The sequence below is a fragment of the Fundulus heteroclitus genome, chromosome 13 (assembly GCF_011125445.2).
Source record: "Fundulus heteroclitus isolate FHET01 chromosome 13, MU-UCD_Fhet_4.1, whole genome shotgun sequence".
NCBI lineage: Eukaryota > Metazoa > Chordata > Actinopteri > Cyprinodontiformes > Fundulidae > Fundulus > Fundulus heteroclitus.
Window position 1 is genome coordinate 32,438,222 of NC_046373.1, and position 24,971 is coordinate 32,463,192.

Consider the following 24,971-nt stretch of genomic DNA (forward strand, 5'->3'; position numbering starts at 1 on the left):
AGGACTTCCATATGGCCGTGAGTTAGAGAGTGAAGTCCACCCTGGCTCTGCTGCGATCCTGGAGAAAGTGCTTATTTAGATACATTTGTGGTCTACGACTAACGAGCCAAAGATGGAAAACTGGTCAAATGAATACAGATAAAGGAAGAACTGTGATGCAAGCAAAAGTAATTAACTTTGGGACTCAAAGTGAAAACAACTTGCCAACTAGCGCCACCCCAGTGGGCACTGACGGTACTAAAGGCAAGACTGTGAAAGCTAAAGAAGAAATACCGCTGGCAGTAAGTAACCTAAAGTCAGAGTATTCAACACGGTGAGACGATATCTTGAATGTTGTTGAGGAAAATAAAAGGACGGGTTGGTCACATAGGAAGACTGAGGCGAATGGAAACATGGATTTCTATGGTGTAGGACGAGCGCTCATCGCTGAGTGTGGCAGTCCGGATGTTGGGAAGAAAAAAACAGAACTCTAAAAGACAACGTTATCGTATCGCCATGGAAACCAGGACCTGGCTGAACAATGTGAGCTCGATTAAAGTGCGTGAAGGAGCGTAGGGGACAGAGCTGGGCCGATTCCTGGGGGAATGGCTGCCAGATGCACTGGACCTGGCTCCTCTGAATGCCCACTGAAGCCGCAGAGGGTGCACACAGTCTGACTGGAGCAGGCTACAGCAGATCGGCCGCAAACTTTAATGATCAAGTCCCACAGTTACAGGCAGAAGATTCTGGTGATGAAGGCAGCTAGAGAGAAAAAAAGGTGTCCTCAACCAGAACCTGCACATACAAGTATGCAGTTCCCATGTAGTCGTTTATCTGCCTACAGGGGAGTATGGCAGCAGTATCATTCACATCTCAAGCCAGGAGAGTAATGACTCTAATCCATGACTCTGGCCATTTCAAGGTTCTAACATGATTAGAAAGATTTGAGAGGCTCTTGATTGGATCTTACTCTAAGTTGGCTGAACTCTGGCCAATATCTACAGTCCAAATTCAGGTCTGCCCCAATTTTTCCTACATTTCAATTTTTTCAAATTTTTTTTATTTATATAGCGCCAAATCATGAAACATGTCATCTCAAGGCACTTTACAAAGTCAAGTTCAATCATATTATACAGATTTGGTCAGATTATACAGATTGGTCAAAAATGTCCTATATAAGGAAACCAGTTGATTGCATCAAAGTCCCGACAAGCAGCATTCACTCCTGGGGAAGCGTAGAGCCACAGGAAGAGTCATCTGCATTGTCCATGGCTTTGCTGCAATCCCTCATACTGAGCAAGCATGAAGCGACAGTGGGAAGAAAAACCACCCATTAACGGGAAAAAAAACCTCCGGCAGAACCGGGCTCAGTATGAACGGTCATCTGCCTCGACCGACTGGGGTTACAGAAGACAGAGCAGAGACACAACAAGAGAAACAAAAAAGCACAGAAGCACACATTGATCTAGTAATCTGTTCTACATTAGATGGTAGTAGCGGGTGAGCCGTCTTCTCTGGATGATGTCACAGTTAACAGAACGCCAGACCAGGTGTACCTACTATGAAGAAAAAGAGAGAGAGCAAAAGTTAAAAGCTGAAATTACGACAGTCATTTCAATGTAATACAATGCAAAACTGGAGAACAGTAGACTGAAGAACAGTAGAAATCAGTAGAGTGAGAAAATTAGACCCTGATGTCCTCCAGCAGCCTAGGCCTATCACAGCACAACTATAGAGATAGCTCAGGGTATGAGCCACTCTAACTATAAGCTTTGTCAAAAAGGAAAGTTTTAACATTAGTCTTAAAAATAGATAGGGTGTCTGCCTCACGAACCAAAACTGGGAGTTGGTTCCACAGGAGAGGAGCCTGATAGCTAAAGGATCTGCCTCCCATTCTACTTTTAGAGACTCTAGGAACCACCAGCAGACCTGCAGTCTGAGAGCGAAGTGCTCTGTTAGGAACATACGGGGTAATCAGAGCTCTGATATATGATGGAGCTTGATTATTAAGGGCTTTATACGTTAGAAGGAGAATTTTAAATTCTATTCTTGATTTAACAGGAAGCCAATGAAGGGAAGCTAAAACAGGAGAAATATGATCCCTCTTGGTGATTTTCATCAGAACTCTTGCTGCAGCATTTTGGATCAGCTGAAGGCTTTGAACTGCATTTTGTGGACTTCCTGATAGTAAAGAATTACAATAGTCCAGCCTTGAAGTAACAAATGCATGGACTAGTTTTTCAGCATCACTCCTGGACAGAATGTTTCTAATTTTGGCGATATTCCGGAGGTGAAAAAAGGAAACTCTGGAAACCAGATTTATTCCCGTTGCTCCCATCCCTGCCAGGAGAATATATAATTGCAGGATATTGGAATGGTACACTTAATCCAGCAAGGCAAAGATCCACAGGCACTGGCCTGACAGCCCAAGCAGGAACGCTACCACTTCACTAAAGAGTTGCATCTTGCAACTATCTGAAGATATTTGAATGCAAATGATATTGCTTTTTCAGTCACCTTAGTGTCACCTTAAACAAATCAACCAGTTCTCCTCTACCCACAGAAGTCGATAGGACTTGTTGGGTCCATTACAACTGTTCTCTGTAAACCTAAAAGATGATTGCGTGTAAAACTCCCAGGAGCTCAGAGGTTTGTGAACGACTTCAGCAACCATACCACATGTAAGTCACTTCAGTTCTCTTTTTTGCCATTCTGCTTTGCAGTTTGGTTGTTTTCACCATGTCTGGATGCCAGAATGCTGAGTTGCCGGTGCATGTAAGCTGAACTCTGATTCTATAATTCAATTCTTCAGGGTATCATCAATAGTCTTCAGTTTTGAGCTACCAAATATGTCATTCTGCTTTTGTTAGCTCTCCTTTTCTCTAGAAATGCTCCATATCCTGGTGGTACCATGTTCTGAAGCGAGCAACCAAGCACAGCTTTTAACCTACACATCAAGTTAGCCAGTTGGCAGTCTTTAGGGAAGCGTCCAACATGAGGTGTTGCCACGGTTGCTTCCAGTATGATTGCTCTTACCTTTAGCCCTGAACACACACTGCATTTAAAGGAGCAATAAGTAATATATTTACTGTAAAATCAACCTAAATCATTCTCATGTCTCACCCAGGATGGAAGTAACATTTCCAATAAACAATTGGTCCTCTTCATCAACAATGTCTTAGTCAAGTTTATCTACTTTCAAACCTAGAGGTACGGTCCGGAACTACTTTTGTCCAGAGTGTAGCCTGTGTTTACTTCCTGGTTCCTGAACCAATCATAAGAGAGTTCCCAGGGTTCCCAAAGCAGAGCGCAGCATTTGGTACTTTATCTTGGCAAAAGAGCAGCAGCCTGCTAACAAGGAAACCAATAAGAGAAGTGGACCAGAAATAGAACAGAGTACAACATCATATACCTGTCCTGTGGAAGTAAAAATTCACTGCAACAACAAACCGCTGAGTGAAAGGCGGGTGTCTGTGAAAGGCATTGTGTATGTGTTATTCAGATTTTAACCACTAGGTGTCATTACTTATTGTTACTTTAAAAGTCCCTCCATTCTAAACTGAAGGTCTTTTCCGAGTGTGGACTAGGAGAAGCCAAGACTGGGATTCTTTGGTCACGTGGGAACTGGAAGGGAGCACAGGCTGTCCTGGTAAAAAGGTGGCTGAGAGTCTGCAGCTATGTGTTGCTGAATTATTAGGTCACGTTTGACGTAGCAAAACTCTTTTTGTCCCCAAACACAGCGTTACCTGCACACGTGAAGGTAAGGCAGTAATGCCATCAAGGTCCTCCCACTTACAACAGCACAACTGGTGCACCATAATTACACTCAGATGGAAAGGGTTTACTTCCAGCTCTTGTAGTTAATGAGCAGGAGACAGAATGCTACGTTCCCTGTGGAGTGGAATGCTTGACCCGGTACAACAAGTTTGCCGTTTTTACAGACTGAAGTTGTTCTCAAGAGGAATTCTGTTGGAAATGTTGTTGTTTTTTTACTCTGTAAGAAGAAAAAGTTCTTACAGAGCAATTGTTTGTATTGAAAATCAATATTTAAAAAAAACATGGTAGCCATTGGGCGATCAGTTGGTGCCACTATCCATTTGTTAGTGGGCGAGAGGTGGTGTATGCCCTGGATGGGTCAGTTCGTAAAGATTTAGGGCAAGTTTCTGTGTGCTTGAACGAGATGCTGTTGAGAGCTGAACACAGAAACGGCTTATTTCAAATGAACCTTGATTCCATGTTGAATAATCAACGCTGAAAGTGACCCTTTGGACTGCCGATATCAGCGAAGCTTTGTGGAGAGCATCTCTGATCAAACCCTAACAGACCCAGCAGCCTGCGCAAAGTTAGCCCCACTGTTTCAGTGGTTTATAAGTGTGCTCACACCTCATCAGACAAGAATGACTTTGCCTAATTTCTCTATTAAGTCAATGACTAAACAAACAAAATATGTTCAAAAATTCTATATATAGAATGTGTTGTAATTAAAGGTAGGAAACACTTGATTGTGAAGACTAGAGCCTCTTCCAGGGTTTAATGCTCTATATTCCAGATTCTGCATGTCTCAATAATTTGAATGGCGCTAGCTAATATTACGTGGGGTGGGGAGGGCTGTGAGACAGACAGGCAGGATGACAGGTGGAGGCAGGACACATTTCTTTAATCATATCACAGATTCACCAGAGAGCAGAAACAGAAAAACAAGCAGTCCATTAGCCCTGGCACTTCTCCAGGACTCCTGCAGGGCATTTCACGGCCTCCCTTCCATCTCCTGCGCGGGTGCTGAGGTCGCGCCGGAGACACTCTGCTGAGCTGATGTCAACTGTTGGGTGCTTATTCAGAAATCTTCACTGGCAGAGCGTTTTATTGTGGGTGGACATTGAGTTAGGAGCATTGCCCAGCAAGCCCCGCCAAGCTGGAGGCATTCTGGCCAGTAAAGGGCTCCCAGCCCTATTTTCTTTTATTAAACAAAGCCAACTTAAGCATATTTTCCTCTTGTGCAGGCACTCACATTAAGTTCCAAACTCTGATTAGTGCAGCTAGATTTTAATCATCCAGACAGAGAGAAAGGTGGCCGAACCGATGGAGTGGCAGTGAAGGAGTCATTATCATAAAGAGGGTAAAGACCTGATCACTTGTTCCAAAGATGCTTTGGGTAGCAATGTTGAGAATAAAGGCCTCACTGGTTACCATCGGACGGATCATACCACCACGCTCGTAGGATCTAATCTCACCTTCTGAACAGGCTTCCAGGCTAATGCACATTTCTAAGTGCTAGCATAGATGTGAAGGTTTTCCATAGACCAGCCAAAGAAATGTTGAAACATTTCAAAATATATTCTTAATTTATTACAAAAAATGTTCAAAAATGATAAATTGGGGCCCAAAAACTGAGGTCAACATAACAAACTACAACTCAGGTAGTAACACAAAGAACTCAAGCACAAAACTGACCTAACAAACGAGACATGAGGGGGACTTAAATAGTGGCTGATCAGATCACTGCTAACTCACACACGGCGGTAATTAAACACGCAAGAACTTAAACAAATACTGGTCTGCACATTACTACATCTTTAAATTGAATAAATATTAGCATTGAACTAAGTTACAAGAAGAAGAAACATTAAAGAAATGGTAAAATTAAATAAACTAAAGGCCAAATTCGCCCTTCCCCTGCCCAACAAATGGAACGACCCGCTGAGGAAGCTTGACAGCCATATAAGGACATCAGCTGGAGCTCATCTGCATGATTTCAGCAGCAGGTCCAGAGGAAACTGGTAACTCAAAAGAAGAAATTAATTTGTTGCATTTGACAAATAATACAAGACAACTGACAAACAAAGTTAACTAAATGTGTGCACTGCAAATAGTTAACTAAAGAGTCAGACTAATGCAAACAATTTTAAAGATAAGAATCTAAACTACTCAAATCAATATGTAAAGTAATATTAAGGAAGAACAGAAACCCATTACCCTTCCTGCCTCTGTGTGACAGTTGGGACAGCTGTCACAATAGATATCAGTAGTGTTTTTCATCAGCGGTTGGGCCTTATACGGTCTTTTAACGAGGTTCTTGGTTATATCAGAGCGGGGCCTGAAGATGGAACTGAACCACAGGCTTGTATAGCTGTCCTCATCGGGACATTGTTCTGGTTCCCATTCACTGCATCCAGCCTAACCCAAACCTGATTAAGATTCAAATTAGGTCACCAAAACAAAGAGCAAACACACACACACACACACACACACACACACACACACACACACACACACACACACACACACACACACACACAGTTTTGTCTCATTTCTATTTTATTTCTCCTGCAATTGAGCATTTTAGTCAGAAATTGACCTGTCACTGATGCAGAAGAGGATCTTTGAAAGAGGAACAACCTTCATCCCTATCATGCAGCTTCTCCAAACAGATTAATGCGTAGCGTGGATGCCAGCGCCGCCTAGCTTATGGCTACACAGAAATGTTGCATGTAGGGACAGGAGCTCGGCTCTCCTCAGGGAGGATCTCATAATCATCTCATTGATTATGCAACCTTGTGTTTGCCCTCAGTCCTGCCGTAATCTGACGTGTGCTCGAGCACACATTTAATTTGGCTTTATAGCGCTGTGTTTACGTCTGGGTAGCACCAACAGATGTGACATTAGCTGTGATCTGTGTTGTCAGAGCAACACTACAGATAAGTCAACTTCCTGTGGGTCTTCCGTGCAGTCACAAGGTTTTGCTGTGTGTTGTTTTGCCCTTGAGGGTATTCCTGCTTACTTTGACTGTTTCCAGGGTTGGGTTTTTTCCCCTTTAGACAAAGCTAATTGTGTTGACCTCTGAACAGGGTGAAGGTATATATTCCAGCAGCGGTATCACTGACTCGGCATCCATGTCCTGATGACACGGCTGTACATCAGGCCAGCTCATGCGGGGCTGCCTTTGACTCCGGGCCAACATTAATACTTCTTTATCACAGCCTTTGATCGCTCTGATTACAGAGGCACCGTTTGAGTTTCTTCTGGTCATCTCAGCAACCTTATATTTCAGAACTCTGAGGCTGATCAGCAGTCTGAAAAGAAGAACGGACTATCCTGGTGGACACTTAGACAGAAGAGATTAAGTTACAGAGAAACAACGTTCCGTCATCTGCAGACAGTTGTATTGCTCCGTTGTTGTCGTCATTGGCTGTTGAATGTGGAGCAATGGGGCGATTAGACTAGATGCAACAGAGTTGTTGACTAGTGTCAATTGTCTCCATGACGTTTCCTTCATTTCTCTATTGCTGTTTTATTTGGCTGATTGTTTTCCCATGCTTATTTTTAATAAAAATGTAACACTAATGTGATTTTGACAACGGAGTAAGACGGGTGGATCTCCAATCTCCTGCTTGGAAGATAAAGATGAGTTAATAGTTCATCATTAGTACAGTGTCAGATTTAATAGCTGGGATATAAAACATTAAAGTAAATACTGATCCAACATTATTGAAATTTATCTGGTTTTGGAATGATAGACCAAGACAAGCTAGTGCATAAACGTGGACTGGAAGGATGCAGATCGGATAGAGAATATCTGTAGACAGATTCTGGCTTGGATTTGGGTCTGGTGAGTCTAGACTTTGACTAGGCCATTCTAATATGGGTTGATCTAAACCCTTCCCTTATAGCTGTGGCTGTATGTTCAGGGTGGTGGTCCTGCTGGAAGGGGATCCTCCACCCCGATCTCAGCTCTTCCGCAGCCTCTAACATGTTTTCTGTCAGGATGGTTCTGGATTTAGTTCCATCCATCTTCCAATCACCTCTGACCAGCTTCCCTGTTCCTGCTGCTTGATGTCATCCATCCATCTAAACATACCTGCTCATATACCGCTACAAGAATCCCAGCTGATGCATCCCTGAACCCATCTCCTCTTGGCTAAACGGTCATACTGTATATAGCAGCATTTTGCACAAACTTCCGTTGTTCGTCCTGCCTTATTGGTGCATTTATTGATGAAGACGTTTTACAGCAGCTGTTTTGCAGTTGTTTTCTTCATACCAGTGTGTTCCTCAAATAATTATTATGCTGCAGAGGTGAATAAAAACTAAAAACAATGTCAGAAGAAGAAGAAGTTATTAGCAATGAAATGCATAGTTAACAATATTATCAATAAAATCAGCAATAAAAGGCATCAAGGACAAAAGGAGATTTTTTAAATCTCTGGAGTTAAAAAAAGTAAAAAAAAAAAAGCGATTTAAAATCACTTAAAGTTCCAGCAGAGCTCACAGACAGAGAGGAATAGACCAGTTCATTGTTATTGTTTTGATGCGGGTTTTTCGCGCATGCCCGCCGGACTGGTAGCCAAAAGGCTAACACAATGGCGGACGCAAACAAAGGAAACGACGAGTTCTCCACGTATTTTTCTTCTTTAGATAACGTATCACAAGATCGTTATAAGAGTAAGTTGATGGTTGATGGTATCAGATTGCCAGATCCACACAGCAAAAGCCTGAAGGGACGGAGCGAGTCTGTGAAATGCTGGCCAAGTGTTCCGTACGGCGACATATACAGCTGCCTTATAAACACGCCACTACACACGAGAGAGCATGAAAGCCATGAAACCACTGGACGGCTACAATTATTTTATATCGGGACATAGGCACCAGCAACCCCCGCGACCCCATGAGGGATTAAGCGGGTCAGAAAATGGATGGATGGATGTTCAGACATGTTTGTGTAACAGCAGAAAGTGGAGTCGGACACACAGCGCCTCAGCAGAGAGGAAGACCCACCCAGTAGGTTAAAACAAAAAACATTGTTCAGAAAGGATTATTTTGGTGTTTTTGTCCTATTAATCCTGTTCACAGACTCATGCCAGAGGGTTTGCATACATTGTACATGTACGTATATTATTACGAAACGAACATTTACGTATTGACTTAAGTATATATCCTATTTTTTTATATCATTATTTAAGTAGAACAATGACTAGTGCAGAATTAAGTTGTATTTACAGGAGATGAAGTGTAGACTGCAAATTCTGTCGTAGTATGATGGCTCCCCCAGTCCATTGGGAGTGTCTGCCTGCGCTCTTTTCATTGAAAATATCCATTTCTTTCTTCGTCCTTCCTCCTTCGGTAAACGACAGAAACGTACATCCGACGATTTGGAATGCCTCTGTGTGCAACCGGGAGCACAACAAGTCGTAGGCATTGTTTAGATTCCAAAAATAAACGAACTAAAAGCACGCTCTAAATCACCCGTTTTGTCATGTAGTAGACGAGAACAGTACTGTTTCTGCCTACCAGCGTGACCTGGATGTAGCGCTGACGTCACGCATGAATTGGTCTATACAGCAGGTCAGCTGACTACAGCTGCCAGTCTGAGGGAGGAAAAGATCTATTTGGGTATTTAGTTGTTTCTCCTACAACAGTGGGTGTAGTCATATGGCTGAGACCTCAGAAAACTAAAGCGTCATGGCGATCAGTGGCCTGTTATGTTCTGGGCAGCTTCTGTCTGGTCCTACAGGAGAAAACCAATCCCCTCATGTCTCATTGTGCTAGATTTGGTCTCTGGTCTGAGTGGAACCGCTGGATCCTGTTACGTGTGTGTGTGTGTGTGTGTGTGTGTGTGTGTGTGTGTGTGTGTGTGTGTGTGTGTGTGTGTGTGTGTGTGTGTGTGTGTGTGTGTGTGTGTGTGTGTGTAAGCCATGCTTGGGATTAGAGGCAGTGTTTCACCAAGAGAACAGCTCCTTATGCAACATGATTTTCTAAATTTCAGATTAGTTGCTGAGAGGTGAATGCAGTTCAGCTGTCGTCACCTTGTGCAGCCAACTCAGTTTCCTGGAGTGGTAGCAGAACTAATATCCTTGATTCCAAGATCATCACCGGATCCCATTTTTCTCCTCATCTTTGAAGGCAATTTGTTAAGGTAGTAAAACCAAATGCCACGCAGAGGAGTGTTTGTCCCTTCATCAGTAATTGCATCCCAAGCACTTCCCCTCTCCGTGGCTGAAGGAAGTTGCAGGAAAAGATCGAGTGCCACTTAGAAATTTACTGCTTGTTATTCTGCTGACTGTTGGTTTGGAAAATGATTCCAATTGCAAACAGATAAAGGTTTATTGGGCTGTAAAGTCTCTTCCCCTGGAGTCCAATAATGTGCTGCCGCCTTGAATTAAGAAGGGCACTGCTCCATCAGATTTACTCTGCTCTCCTTCGACAAACCAAGAAAAGAGGCTGGTAATCACTTTGGGAATCAGGTTTAATTACCAGAATCTGTGGCTGATCTTTCTAGAATGTCCTAACAAAGTCAGAACGTGGATATCTTGGCATTAAAAGTAAGTGTTTTTAGATTAATTTTCAGTTTAAGGTGCAATTGCCCGGCATGTAAAATGAGTTATCCCCTATTTACCGCAGTTGCCTCTATAGGCTCCATTAGTCAGTTCAAGAGAGAGTGATTTTGGCCAAATTCCGTGTTCTCTCGCTAATGAGAACACGAGCTTCAATATTTATTACTTTCTTACCTCAGAACACATCTAAACAAAAGACCTGTGCAGTCACAGCAGCAGATGCTTTCCCTCTTCTTTTATTTATCTGCACAACACTGGTGTCATTTTCACTTGTCACCAGAGGGGGCAGTCATCTGCAAAGCCCCTGGAACTTATGCTATGCTCCTTTAAATATAGACGAGCAACATTTTTATGGCTGTTTGCAGGAATATGTTTGTGGAAATTACAGCTTCAGCACCAAATAGTTCCCTTAAAAATTTCACGGATGCATGTATACTGAGTGTTCCTCATTCATTGTCACTCATTATTTAGAGGGTTCCTCATCTGAAGAGTCAGAAACAGAGACACAGGAGAGAAGGAGATGTTACCTGTACAGGTAGCTCTACCAGTAAATGTAGGCCTCTGTGGTCTGAGAGAATGCTTTCAACCTTTTAAATGACTAAAGTACAATCCCACTGGTGTAAACCTGCTTATGCTTCTAAGCTTTATGGAATTTTTTTCTCAATTTAAACATGGCCCATGCTGCTTATTGATGTATTGCAGACACAAAACATGAACGCTTTGAGTCTGAACTCAGTTAAACAGGAAAGAAGAAATCAGATTTGTCTGTCTTGGATGCATTCTTTACATTAACTTTTCATCAAATAATCCCTAATTTAAATAAATCCAGGGATCGTACACTGCATCCATCCTACCACTGTCACCACTTGAGGAAAACCACTGACTGCTGGACAAAATATTAGGTGGCTTTGAAAACTTCTCATTGAATTATAGGTTTTTGTATGTTAGAATTACATTATATGAATGTAAATGTTGTTCCTTCTTTGTCTCATTGCAGCATCAAGATATTGGCGGTACAGGACCTACTGGACCGGGAGGCTCTGGATAAGGTACGGTAAACCCCAGGTCCAAACGGTTCTAAGGGGGATGGTTGGTGTGAATCAAATAACTTACCTCTGAGGGAAATATTTCACTTCTTTTGTTGCTAAATTAGCCTGTGGTCCCCGGTGGACTACAGGCTAACACAGAAAAACGGATTGACTAAGAACCTGCTGCGTTGGAACTACATTGAGATTAGCTACAAGTCGGCTTGGATTTCATAAACAGTTTGCTCTTAAGCAGTTTGCTTTTAGTGCAGCTCCATCCATCCATTCATCCATCCATCCATCCATCCATCCATCCATCCATCCATCCATCCATCCATCCATCCATCCATCCTCTTCCACTTATCTGAGATCTGGTCACAGGGGAACAGGTCCAGCAGGGAACATCCCTCTCTCCCCCGTGACATCCTCAGGCCAAACAGGATTTATTTTCCTTCCAGTGAGTTCTGGGTCTTTCCCAGGGTTTCCTCCCGATGGGGTGAGCCCAGAAAACCTCCAAAGGGAGGTGCCCTGGGAGCATCCTGATCCGATGTCTGAACCGCCTCAGCTGACTCCTCTGTGAACTCCTCCTCATCCAGACGAAACATCGAACACCACCTATGTTCAGATCGGGGAGCCCGTTCTACCCAACCACAGCCGTCCAGGCAACAGCTAGCCTAGAATCCTCAGATGGTTCCCATTCCAGGACACCATCCAGGGACTCCAGGAAAGCTGGGTAATCTGAACTGCTGTCCAGTCCATTAACCCCCCCCCCCCCCCCCCCCATTACACTGAAGCAGTATTACTTTAGCGTAATGATGTGTCTGAGGCTGAAGGCCTGAATGCTGTACAGTCACATCATGTTCTCCTCGTACGGAACAAAGATCTAGGTTGTCTGCATTATTGCGCAAACGTTGCTGCCTCCATAAAATGTTAAGAGCTTAAAAGGCCGGTTTTAGCAGCATCACATGTCCGCCGTAAACCTCCACACATCATTGCACACTGTAAATGTCACTCTCTGCCCCGACCACTGAGTGGAACCTTGGCTGTGAAACGAGAGCTCGGTGGAAGGGGAAGTAGGTCAGCAGCAGAGTATTTTGGAGCATGGAAGGGAGGCAGGGCGGGGACGACTTACCTCTGGACGAGCTTTAGCCCACATAGAGGACTTTTCACTCCCGCCACCCTCCACCGCTCCTGCTCAAAAGGTTTACCTGCATATGGCACACAGGTCTGAGTTAGTATCCAGTTTATTTAGAAAAAAAGACATGTAAATTGGGTTTGTTTCTGCTCTATTATACCAGATTATTATGTTTTAATAGTTTTCTCATTAGAGTGAACTCATACAAACGAGCACCTGCAAAGGTTTCCTGAGCCTCTCTCTGTCTGGGTCAGTGGGCCACACAATCAGGGGGACGCAGATGGAAGACGGTCCTCCCATCACACCTCAGCAGAAGCACTGGGTCAGAGCCACCATACCACACCGCATCGAGGCAGTAATTCAGGCACAAGGAGCCCTGACCATGAAAGGAGTGCAAAGAAATGAACAAACCTTCAGAAGCCTGACATTTCTATTTAAAATCTCCTTATTGATAGAAACTATGTAATATTAATTTCAGAGACACTGAATGTTCTGTGAGCCATTAATCGCCAGATTGTAAGGCCTGAAATACTTCAATCTATATGTATGAAATCTATATGATAAACAAGTTTTCGCTTTCAGAAATGAGTGTCACAAAATATTGAACTTTTTTCACCATATTCATGTACTTGTAATGTCTTGTGACAAATCAAATTTATTTTTGAAATCGCAAGTTATGAAATCTATGGATTTGTTGCACTTTAAAACCTCACAGGTGATGTCCAAAGCAAGAAACAGTACGTTTCCAAATATTAAACGGTTATTTAAGAATAAAGAGGGAAGGGAAGACCTGATAGACAAATACAATTTAAAGCGGATGTGTGTTTGCAGCGCCATGTAAAGCATGCACATAGCAGCTCATGGCATCATTTGGTGGAATGACTTAGACGAAGTAAAGGGAATATATTGCACAATTATTAATATATAGCTGTGCTGTTGTATAAAAAGAGAGAATATGTTAAAGCTACATTTGCTGCAGTCACATGTCTACATGCACAACTTACATTGTTGCTGTTTTAGACTGTTGTTTTGGTTGCTCAGTAAGCTTCTGCCTGTGGTTGGGTGTCTTCCTCTTTATTGCTCATAGGCAAATAGGCAACAGTATTAGTAGCAGCAGAGTAATTGATGTAATTACTGGACACACACACACACACACACACACACACACACACACACACACACACAGTTGTGTTTGTATTGTGTAGAAACCGGACACTCCTGTTGTGGACCATCATGGCTCGTCTTCATGTTTGGCCACTGAATGCTGTGTAGACGTGACAATGATTAGGTTATATAAAAAGGGGAAACCCAGAACAGTTAAAGTTCTGGGATGACAAGAAGCATAGGTCTTTTCCCTGAGGCAAAGGCTTTGTTCTCGTGAGAAAATTAAATTTTGGTAACACTTTACAATAAGTCTCCCCTTATGGATAGCTAATACATAGTTTATAGATATATTATTAATTAATCTGTAAACACTTTATAACTAATTCAAACGTGCTCACCCTTTATTAATGCATAAGAAACACTTTTAGTGTTTGCAGATTGATAACATAAATATAAACTATTTAGTAGCCTTCTATAAGGGGAAGTGACTGCGATTGTTTCTCTGGTGGGATGTTATGTATTCATCAGCAGAGCAAGTTCTCAGGCTCATTTGACGGGACCCAAATAAAATGCTGCTACTTTAATCTAACCCTGTTGTTTCCTCCACTAGTACAAGCGCTTAAAGATCCAGATGTTGCCACCAAAACTTAGAGTGGTGATATTTTTCTCAGCTTAGCTCGCTGGCTAAGTAAAATCCCATTTGACTCCTCCAGAAACACGTTTGGGTTGACCGTCTGGTTCACATCTGTCCAATTAGAAGCACGGGTTCACTGAAGTGAAATGGGTTAATTTGAGGAAATACGTCTACTTTTTAAGATTACCACTTTAAGTGGGACCTTTAGGCACAGGGTTTATGTCATCACGTCCTCTGGTCTGCTTTTACTGCTTGTTACCTGATGGGGGAATTATATACACTATTAGCACAATTGCTTCATTCCAGAACCTGAAAGTCACGTTTTCTGTTGTACAGCAATCCCAGAGAATGGCCTTTTACGTTGAAATCCCATCTTCAAAGTCAGAGGCTTCTCATCAGTCTTCACCTATAAATCCAATATGGCTTCCTTCCTTCATAAAAGGTGGTGCTAGCCAAGGTAATATGCAGCTTTTTTACACTTTTGTCAGGGTTTTATCTCATGGAATTTGTAGGGGTTAAAAAATAAGTGAAGCCAGCCTGACTCACTGCGCCCTCAACGTTTCTAAAACCATCCTGGTCCCCGTAAAATATTCCAAGACCTCCAAGGGAATGCTGGGCCTTCTGCCAGGACTCTGGCTGCTCGCTGTGTGTGCACTTCAGAACTCTCAGGGTGAATTATGAGGCTGTTTTGTGTTTTGGCTAAATAATTCTCGTAAGCGGTTCACCTTTCTGTAAGCGACAGGCTCAACGGCCCCTGGAGATGATGCCTGAAGGAAAATCCTGTTCCAGGTTTCCTCCTCCTGAGAGTCTAAAGCTGCTTAGTCATCAGGAATTATTACCTCTGTTCTGACAGTTGAGACGAGGCAGAGTTCTGCTCACTCGTAGTTCTCGGCTGCTTGACAGAACCATCTTTTGGATTTTGCACCTCAACAATAATTCCAATCCTACATTATCTTTGTTTTCCACCCAGAAAATGGATGAGGCTAATTTTAATGTGTTTATTTGCTTTAGATTAGTTCAACTAAGCTCTGTGAAATTTGGTAGTGAAGATTCTCAGTCATCCAGCTCAGGATCATTCCAAAAAACTAAGCTTCCCATCCAGAAAGCTTTCTCAATTCAAATGTCTGGAGTAGTGTGTAGTTCCAAGCTTTATATTATTGCCCAAACAAAGGTCTTGTTTTGGCTTAGATAACATACAAGTTAAACCAAAACTGGTCCACCCCTTAGCAGTGGGGAGTCGTTAGGGTCATTGCTGGCCTGGCTTACAGGAGAAATCATCTGCATGGAGGGGAGGATTGAGGAGATAATTGGAAGGAATCAACCCAATTGCTGTGTTGTAAGTTTTTAAGAGTTGAAACCTAAGTCATCCTCCTCTGTTTAAGGTTGTTTTTTCTCTTTTAACATAATGGCTTCCTTCACTGCCCTTTCGAACCAAATTTGTCCAAATGTTCACATTTTGGTCCTTTGTCCTGTAGGTGTAGGTGGACAGCAGAGTCTTGTCCTGAGGAGGTAGCTCTCCTGTGTTGAGCCATGTGTCTGTGGAGAGGTCGTTTGGTTTCTCCAACATAAAGATCAGAACATTCCTCACTGCACTGATCTGCATACACCACTCTGCTCATCTTAGGCTTTGGGGGATTAGTCCTTAGGATGGACCAGCCTCTGTCTGAGGGTCCTGTTGGCTTTGACATGTACTTAATGAGAAACATCAGTTGATGGAAATTTAATTTAAAAACCAAGGTTCTGTTATGCCAAATGAAAAGGTGCATTTGTAATAAGCTTCATAGCATTTTAAGTTCCATCTCTGAAGTAAAGAAAAAAAAACAACAGGAACAAAGCTGAAATTTTGATATGCAAAATCAGTTTGGTTCCTCATCAACTCCGACTCCAAAGTCCATTGGCTTTATTGATTGTATCTCAATGGATCCATTCTATTCTGCTGGAACTCAACATCATCTGTTGAACAAGTGGATCAGCACCAGACAGAGCTTCAGTGGTCATAGCTGTTAGAACATTTAACCCTTCCCTTAGGGAGCAGGGAGCAGCTTACAGCGCCTGTGGAGCAATCTGCGGCTAAGTGCCTTGCTCGGGGACCCTTAACGGTAGTCTAGGCCACCACTCCCCCCTGATGGCAAAGTAGACCAAGGAGAAATGGAGCGAAAGTCAGTGTTATCAAAATTAGAAATACAATAATCAGACATAACATTATAACCACTTGTCTAACTGCATTGATCAGCCGTTTGCTGACAAAACTGTCTTGAGGCGTTAAGGGACGGTATTCTGTGTTATCTGGCACCAAGTTATCAACAAATCCTTTATGTCCAGAAAATTCTGAGGTTGGTCCCAGTGGATCAGGCTTGTTTGTCTGTCACAGTCGATTGACTGGATGTAGATCTTGGTCATTTGGAGGCCAAGTCAACACCTCAAACTCATCGTGGTACTCGTCAAACTATTCCTGACCCATCTTTGCTTCATATCAGGGCTGGTTGTCCTGCTGGAATGGCCCACAGCTGTCAGGTAATACTGTCCCCATCCCGAGCATTCTACCACTATATAGCCCCAAAAACTGTGATCCACTCTTTCTATCATTTCATTTCTGTTCAGATCATGCCCATTTATCTTGCTTCTAACTCATCAACTTTAAGTTTTATTTGCTGAATTCTGCATCCCACCCAATAGCAGGTGATAATCATCTGTTAGTGGTCATAATGTTTTGCCTAATAGTGTGGATATTGGGTTGAACTGATTAGGAACAATATATTCTTCTTCACTGTATCCAAACAGTGCAGCAATGAAAGGATTATTAATCATCCTCTCTCACAGCTGTAAGCTTTGGAAATCCTGACATTTAACAAATAAACATGCAAGCTGAATGATTTAGAAAGCTTCCCTTTTGATTCTGTTTGGGTTTGAATCCACGAGCTGCAGCTGAAGTCCACTTCGCTCCGAGTCTTTGGTCTACCTGCAGTCTCTGCCTCAGGGCTCCTGATCCAGTGTCCAGTATGGAGACAAAGCCTGTTGTTGCTGTTTCTGCTCATGTTGAGGCAGAATAAAAACAGCGGTTCAGTTCTGTGAACCAGACTCATACAGTAGCTGTAGCATGGATAAGCCTTCAGTCAGTCAGTCCCTTCACATGTTAACTGTTGTCTGTAAGGCCGGGGCCCTTCAGAGACGGGTCCCTGGTGTGTGTTTGTGTTTGTGGGTGGGGTCCGGCTGAATTTCCTGGTGTGGCACAGGGAACATGCTTTCTCCCACTGACCCCACTGAGTCTACTTCTAACCTGTTCTGAACATGTTTGTTCCCTTGTGCCGTGATGGAGGAACAGTTAGCCATTCTGCAGGATGTAACTCTGCTGATTAGCCCTGCGTTCTGTGACGTCACTGTCAGGAGCTTCCTCTTTCTGGCTTGTTTGCTCTGAGGCTGTCTGGATGAACTCCAGTAGCCTCCTCTCAGGCTACTGGAGTTCACTGAACTCTGTATTGTTTCTTGGTGGCTGTTTGCTGAGGAACACGTTGACAAGCAGAGTCATCTGCCCCCTAGTGTTAGGAAGAAGCATCACACCACTTACAATTCAGGCAGAAAGGAAACAAAACAGGAACAGAAAATTCCCTAAATCACCAGAAGCTGCACAGTTGTCAGAAAATGATCTATGATGTAAATTAATGCATAAAATTAGTGGGTTACATTACCGCTATATTACTCTTGAGCCGTCATATAGAAAAAGTAACAAATCTCAGTATATTCACTATTTGTTTTATGCTTAATTGCTTGAGAAATTTGTAAATGTTCCAAAAGCTCTTACTTACCTTTCTGGCTAATAAGCTACACAAGGCCAATAAAGAGTGAGAGCCTGTATCTACTCAGCTCCACGGCAGAGCCAGAACGTCATTCCGGACTGAAAAAAAAACTCTCCTTACGCACACGAAAACTGTCTCATTACAGATTTTCCTGCAGAGCAGTGAAGCATATAGTAAAAGTTCTTTGCTCAGCCCTGTATCCAGCATTAAGTCAAGTTTTATGCACACAACGCATTTTCATACAGACCACAAAGTGCCGTCTACCAGCAAAAAACTAAAACCATTTAACACGAGTTTCATTTAAAAGAATGGATTTTTTTTTTCTCTTTAAAAAAACTCAGCATGGTCCAGGGACCGACTTTTATGGTCTCGGTGCTGTGGCAGAAAAAGCTCTTTCACCTTTTCATTTTCAGCCTTCTGCATGCCACCACCACCGCTCTGCATCACAAGACATCAGGGATTAAAGCTTCTGAGGTGTATAGTCCGTTTCAAGCTACCAGAACCAAGATCTTGCAATGTACTGAGAAATGAATGAGAAACCAGTGTAGCAGGATCCCACCCCCCAACCATCATGGCAAATTTTCCAGCAGGTCTCTCCAGAGATCTAGTCACCTTGATCTACAGTAACAGGAACCGCACCAACAGCTACCCTTGAGCCACACAACCAGCTGTAGCTTTATGACCCGGCCGGCCGGCATAAAGGAAGTTACATGAGAGACGACTGAGGCGATGTCAATATTTAGTTACCAAGCTAAATATTTAGCTTGGTAACTAAATATTTAGTTTGGAACTGTGACATTTATAAATGCATGAATGACATGGTTAGCTTTGTAGCTAAAACTGACACATTTACAGAAATGTTCATTAATGTGTACTATTCCTGTGAAAATTAATTAATTAATTAAAAGGTGAAAATATGACTTGAACCCCTATTTTCTTTCCCTTATGACAGGCTAGATGACCCAAAAATATTGCTGGTAATTCTTGACCGTGTGAATTTTCAAACGCCACCCTGTATTGTTACCCCCTAACAATACAGGGTGGCGTTTGAAAATTCACACGGTGAATGCAGGAAAAATGAGTACAAAAACTCCCGATCCTCATTCAGTTGTAATGCTCAGTCAGCTGGAAAAGACACTTAGGAACAGATATTTTATGGTCAGTCAATCTTTTAAATGCTTCACTTTATTTTTCATGTCTTTTGTATCGGGTTTAAAGTTATTTATAGCCTAACTGTATTTAACTTGATACGTTAACTTGATTCATAACACAGGAGCATTTTTTACCCTTACATCTCTTATTATCTGATCGTACTGCCTGTGCTCTTCAGTTCTTTGAATCAGGCAGAGGTAAGTTAAAATACCATTCTTATCTAGTTTCTAAGTATATTAACACAAATATATAATATGTATATGTTTAGATGTTCAGCAATTTTATTATAATTCTGATGCTTACACTAGCAATAATATATTAATAAACACATTTAGTTGTTCTGTTCACAATCCCCCTGAATGAGCTGGAGGATGTCGCTGGGGAGAGGGATGTCTGCGTTTCTCTCCTGGACCTGTTGCCCCTGCAACCTGATCTCGGATAAGAGGAAAATGATGGATAGAGGGATGTTAAAAATTCACCAGAACATTCTGGCTTTTCATCGCTCTGTTCTTTATAGAGTAACTTACGTCAATGAAGCTGCAGGGTTTCCCGCAGTGCTATCTTGGCGAGGCGGCCGCCTTGCCAACATTCCAAAAAAAAAAAAAAAACCTTTTTTTTTTGTTGCTTTCGCGCGTGCATATAGTGAAAAACACATGGATACGCCCCCGCCCCTCGGTCCGCGCAAAATTTGCTAGAAGTTCATTTAGGTTCCACGTTATGGTCGTTCATGCTTTTCATGATTGGAAATATTTCCAAATGGGATTTTCTTTTTTATGAGCCATCTTAAAGCCAGCTGACCAGGCAGCGCACTGCAACATGTGGGGGAGGGGGGGGGGGGTGCTCTATTCTGGTAATTCCGGTACTTCTGGACTCTCCCAGAAATAACGTAAAACTGTAGGAACAGTATGACACGTGACATTTGAAAGTCTTGGTACAGCAGGACCTGGTAACCAGCTGCTACCTGTAGTAATGTGGTCTGACTGGATCATTATCACACTAAGGTAGCTTTGCTTTTTTCACTTGGAGTTAAAAATGAGTTTACCTCTTAGAAGAGTTTGCTGAATTGTCTGCTGAGGTCTCCTGCTACAGAATCAGTTGGGACCATAATATCTGCGTGTGGCTCTAACCAAAGTTCCTCTCTTGTTCCAGTTCTGTGTGGAGTTAAACCAAGGAACTCTGGCCAGCGTACGGAAGTGGAAATGGCCCCGAGGTGTGTGGAAAAGCATCGTGTCTGAAAAGCCTACGGGACTCTCCAGCAGGGTATGAAAGTGTCTGTGTGTCAAACACCTTGTTCCACGACCAGACGTGGTTATTCTCAGATTATGTTAGGCAGAACGTTTGCTCCAATTTAGAAACACTTTGCCTTATATAACACCAGACATCAGAAAGCTTTCCAGTCTGAGACAGGGTTTGTAAAAAAAGCACAATTCAAGCTGGAGGCCTTCATTATTCCACCCACTTTGAACAAAACCTGAGCACCACTGGCAGCGAGACAGCCCCATAGCATGGTGCCACCCCCTCATTCTTGAAAGTTGCCACTATGGTGTTATTCTTGAAAGCCTCATATTCACCTTTCTGAGCTTTATTCTTGTCATGGCAGCCAATTAGGTCCATGTTTGTTTCATCTGACCACGAAACGTTCCACCTGAATACAATTACAGTAGTGCTCGGAGTAGGGCTGGACTATATAGGAAAAAAAGAATATCAATAAAATTCAAAACATGTGTAAGTGCAGCCCTGGCCATTTAATGCTGTTGCTTAATGACCTATTTTCAAATTAAGAACACTGAATTCAAACAACACTTTATGCAACCAACATTTTACAAAAACTAAAGAAAGAAAAAAAGAACCTTTGCTCTCTGAACTCTTTGAAGCTTGGTGAAGGAGCTTTCCTGGGTCTGCGTTTGTAATTGGCTGGTAGGATGTAGTGACTGTAGTATCAACCTCCATGATGGGCAAAAGATGATGCAAAACGAAGGAGAGCTGTTCTTCTGTTGAACTTTTTATTGACCCTTTTGTTTCTATTGACCCACACGTTTATTGATCAATATATATTGTTATTGAATTATCATCCAGCCCTAGCTTGGATCATTGGGTTCTTTTTGGTCAGCTCCTCTTCATCCAAGAGGTATACCATTTGAAGAACGATGGAACTTCACATGAAGGAAATGTATCCAAATGTTAGTGCGAGCGTCGTTATATTTGAGGTTGTACGTAGCATTTTGACCCTTTGTCTCTATAGGAGAATCCATAAGACAGACAGTGTTGTCTCTCTTGTTGTGTCTCTGCTCTGTCTTCTCTAACCCCCAGTCGGTCGAGGCAGATGACCGTTCATACTGAGCCCAGTTCTGCCGGAGGTTTTCTTTCCCATTAATGGGGAGTTTTTCTTCCCACTGTCTCTTCATGCTTGCTCAGTATGAGGGATTGCTGCAAAGCCATGGACAATGCAGACGATTCTCCCTGTGGCTCTACGGTTCCCCAGGAGTGAATGCTGCTTGTCGGGACTTTGAAGCAATCAACTGGTTCCCTTATATAGGACATTTTTGACCAATCTGTATAATACGATTGATTTTGACTTTGTAAAGTGCCTCAAGATGACATGTTTCATGAATTGGCGCTATATAGATAAAATTGAATTGAATCGAATTGAATAATATCTCAGACATATACAGCCAGTTGTTCTTAATAACTACTCTTTGTTGTATGATGTAGAACTATTCCACTGTAGTAATATGGTTCAAGCAGGTCAGTGAAAGCCCAAAGCTAATATGGCACCCATGATGAGTGGTACTCCTGTCTGTAACTGTCAGAGAAGTAGGTAAAGTTTATTTACATATAGCGCCTTTTAGAGATTAAAAAAACACTGAGAGTAGAGACGTTAGAACATTATTAAAAGATGATAAAAAGGTGCAGAATAAATCATACAAATAGTCAGAAACAACTCCAGTGTTGGTAAAGTGTTAGCGAGGTGTTGCGGGTTCTAATTAAAGACCAATATCTGACTCCACTTTTTCTCTGTGTTCAGGGAGTGAGCTTCTCTGGCTTTCTGTGGGACAGCTCATCTGCCATTGATCTGAAGGATGCTGTGGTCCTGGACCATTCTGTCGCCAATGGCAACGGAAATCATGCACACCCTCAGCTGTACCTGGCTCACTTTTTGGTAAGTTGCATTTAGCTAAAAGAGGCTAACGTGCATTTTGGGGCATTTAACTGAGCCTGTATGTTTCGTGAAGAGCTTGAAAATAAACTTTTGTGAGTTGGTGATGTGTCAAAAAATAAAAATAAAAACTGGAGCGATACAATGTCTCATTGAGAGCTAAGAAAAGAAAAGCTTTAGGGTTGTCTCTTATGTAAACAAAATTTAGCTTTAGTATTATTCTGTTCTTCAAGTATTTATCAGTAATTGTTTGCAATGTTCTAACTGGGAGTTGGGACAAGGAAGCAGGGCTCTGCTGGTAGAGAACCAGCCTGTAGTGAATGAATGATTCCTTACTGGGGTAGTAGTAGAGTTCATTAACACTCCTCTACCAAATGCCCTCGGTTAGTTTGTTTTGGGTGTAGTGACAGATTGTATCTTTCAGGTTGGTTCTGTGGAGCTGACGGTGGTGAGCGTCCACATGCAGAGCACGACCTCAGCAGGAGAGTCCAGCAGCAAAAACCACCATTCAGACGAAGACAAGGGTCAGCACCTCTATCCCAGCATCCAGGAAACTCTCAAAGGTCAGTCTGCCGGGCTGAACTCAGGCCACCGCTTCACAGAACTGGCTCCAAACAGTAGCACCCCCCCCCCCCCCACTCGCAATCTCACGTCTCTTTAGAAAGTCAAATCATCATTTCCTCTGCAGGGGAGAAGGAGTTGGTCGTCCTGGGAGACTTCGGCTCTTCTCCACAGAGCTCTGAGTTTGACATACTGAGAAAGGAGAAGTTCTTTGCCCTGGTACCTTCCACCCAGTTTACCAACATCAGCACCCGCTGCCCTCAGGGCACCCTCTGCCTGGATAACATCTGGATCAGTCGCTCCCTCAAGAAGATCTACTCGGGTTGGTACCTCATCCTCTGGTCTGCTTCATGGTGGCACAGTATGAAGAACAAATCAGTACAAATCAATCTTTTGTTTAGTGATCTTAGCCGTTGTATGTTTTTTCCTTTTCGACTTTATTGACCATTTTATTTATTTGTGTAATGTTTTATGTATTTATTATCCTTTATCCTTGTTGCTATGTCTATACCATGCATGGTTTTCAAATGTGCATTTTAAAGGGCCTGTATCATGCCTGTATCTACTTATTTGAGCTCTTAACTATGATGCTATTCCTTCATCAAAATCATGTCCAAAGTGGTATTTTACTTAATTCATGCATGTCTGTATATTCCTCATGAATTCTGCTCTCTGAGCAGCAGCCCCACCCTGTCCTGGAAAACGAGCGGCCATGACATTTCTGCACAGAGTGCTCATTACCCACCCCCTGCATAAAGTCCCTACCTCACCAGTATTCTGGCTCATTGGGGAAACATCTAAAGAAATAACTGGTGGCTCACACCCTTTCCCACGTATTTTCAGATCCTAAATTTTTGTCTTTTGCCTCCTGCCTCTGTCATTCACTTGCAGTCCCACTTGTCAGATGTCCTTCTATCCCGATGTGTCTCTTTGTTTTTGTTTTTATTTATTTGAAAGGGTTCAATGGTACACATAACATATTTGTACAGATGCTAAAGATGCAGGATTAAAGCAGAGGCTTTTTTTTTTAATCCTCCCACGTACCGGCTCACTTGGCAACAGTTAACATTAAGTCATTAAATGCATACATTAAAAATCACACAATATCCCCCCCACACACACACATTTTCACTCATCTAACCCACCCTCCCATACCCACACATATCCACCCCCATCCCACCCTCCTTCTCACACCCTCATCCCCCCACACAACCCTTCTACACCCATACCCACATCCAATCCTCTTTCCACACCCAGTAACCCCTTACCCCTTCGTCACCGTCCGGCCCCATCCATCATAACCCACCCACTCTCATAAAACCTAAAACGGCCTGTAAACAAATGTTCTTTCTACCTGGTACCCTGTCATACTATAAGATACATATGAAATCCACAATAGACATAATAAAACATACATTGTCTCTTCCTCTGACAGGTCACTGCATGGTAGTACGGGAGGGCTTGACTAATCCCTGGATCCCAGATAACTGGTCGTGGGGAGGCGTGGCGTCAGATCACTGTCCGGTGGTGGCTGAGTTTTACGCTGACCTGGCTCCCAAGGAGATGAGCAGACCTGCCATGGCAGTGGTGGACAGAGGAGACGTGATGCCCAAACATGAGCGATGACAGTAGTCACGGTGAAGACGGTGAGCGGGCGGACCGTGTCAGCGGGACGTGGCCTGCATGGATCCTGCTGGAGCAGCGCTTCCCAACGAATGTGAAGAAGTACAGAGATGCCTTCTGAGTTTCAGTATCTACTGTAGTAACTAATAAGTCATCAAGCCATAAAGATTTTCAAATATATATAGACTATGTACTTTAAAGAGAAATGTGCCAAACATTTTCTATGTGTAAATAAAATAAAGAGAAATTATTAGATCTTTGCACTGTATCTGGCCTGCTGTGTGTCCAAACAGATGCTTTATGAGATGTTGTCTGTCTGAATGAGCCATCTGGTCAGAGGTGCTGGAATTAGCCTGGTCTCTCTTCTCAGAGGATCGCATGGTCTGCCATGGTCTGCCATGCAGAACTCATCACAGGTGCTCTTCAGTGATGAAAGGCAGCTTTTCAGCGCATGCCAGCTCAGTAGGACAGTGGGAACA

The 24,971-nt window shown here is 42.8% G+C and overlaps 1 protein-coding gene across 1 annotated transcript in view; it reads left to right on the forward strand.

Annotated features, from left to right (window-relative positions):
* Positions 1-24,752, forward strand: part of eepd1 (endonuclease/exonuclease/phosphatase family domain containing 1) — a 31,531-nt gene extending 6,779 nt beyond the window's left edge. The window contains exons 2-7 of the mRNA XM_012879128.3: positions 11,305-11,356; positions 20,301-20,411; positions 22,177-22,311; positions 22,733-22,871; positions 22,997-23,191; positions 24,305-24,752. Of these exons, the coding sequence (XP_012734582.1) occupies positions 11,305-11,356; positions 20,301-20,411; positions 22,177-22,311; positions 22,733-22,871; positions 22,997-23,191; positions 24,305-24,495 (823 nt within the window). The 3' untranslated portion in view covers positions 24,496-24,752. The remainder of the gene's footprint in view (positions 1-11,304; positions 11,357-20,300; positions 20,412-22,176; positions 22,312-22,732; positions 22,872-22,996; positions 23,192-24,304) is intronic.
* Positions 24,753-24,971: the final 219 nt, after the last annotated feature.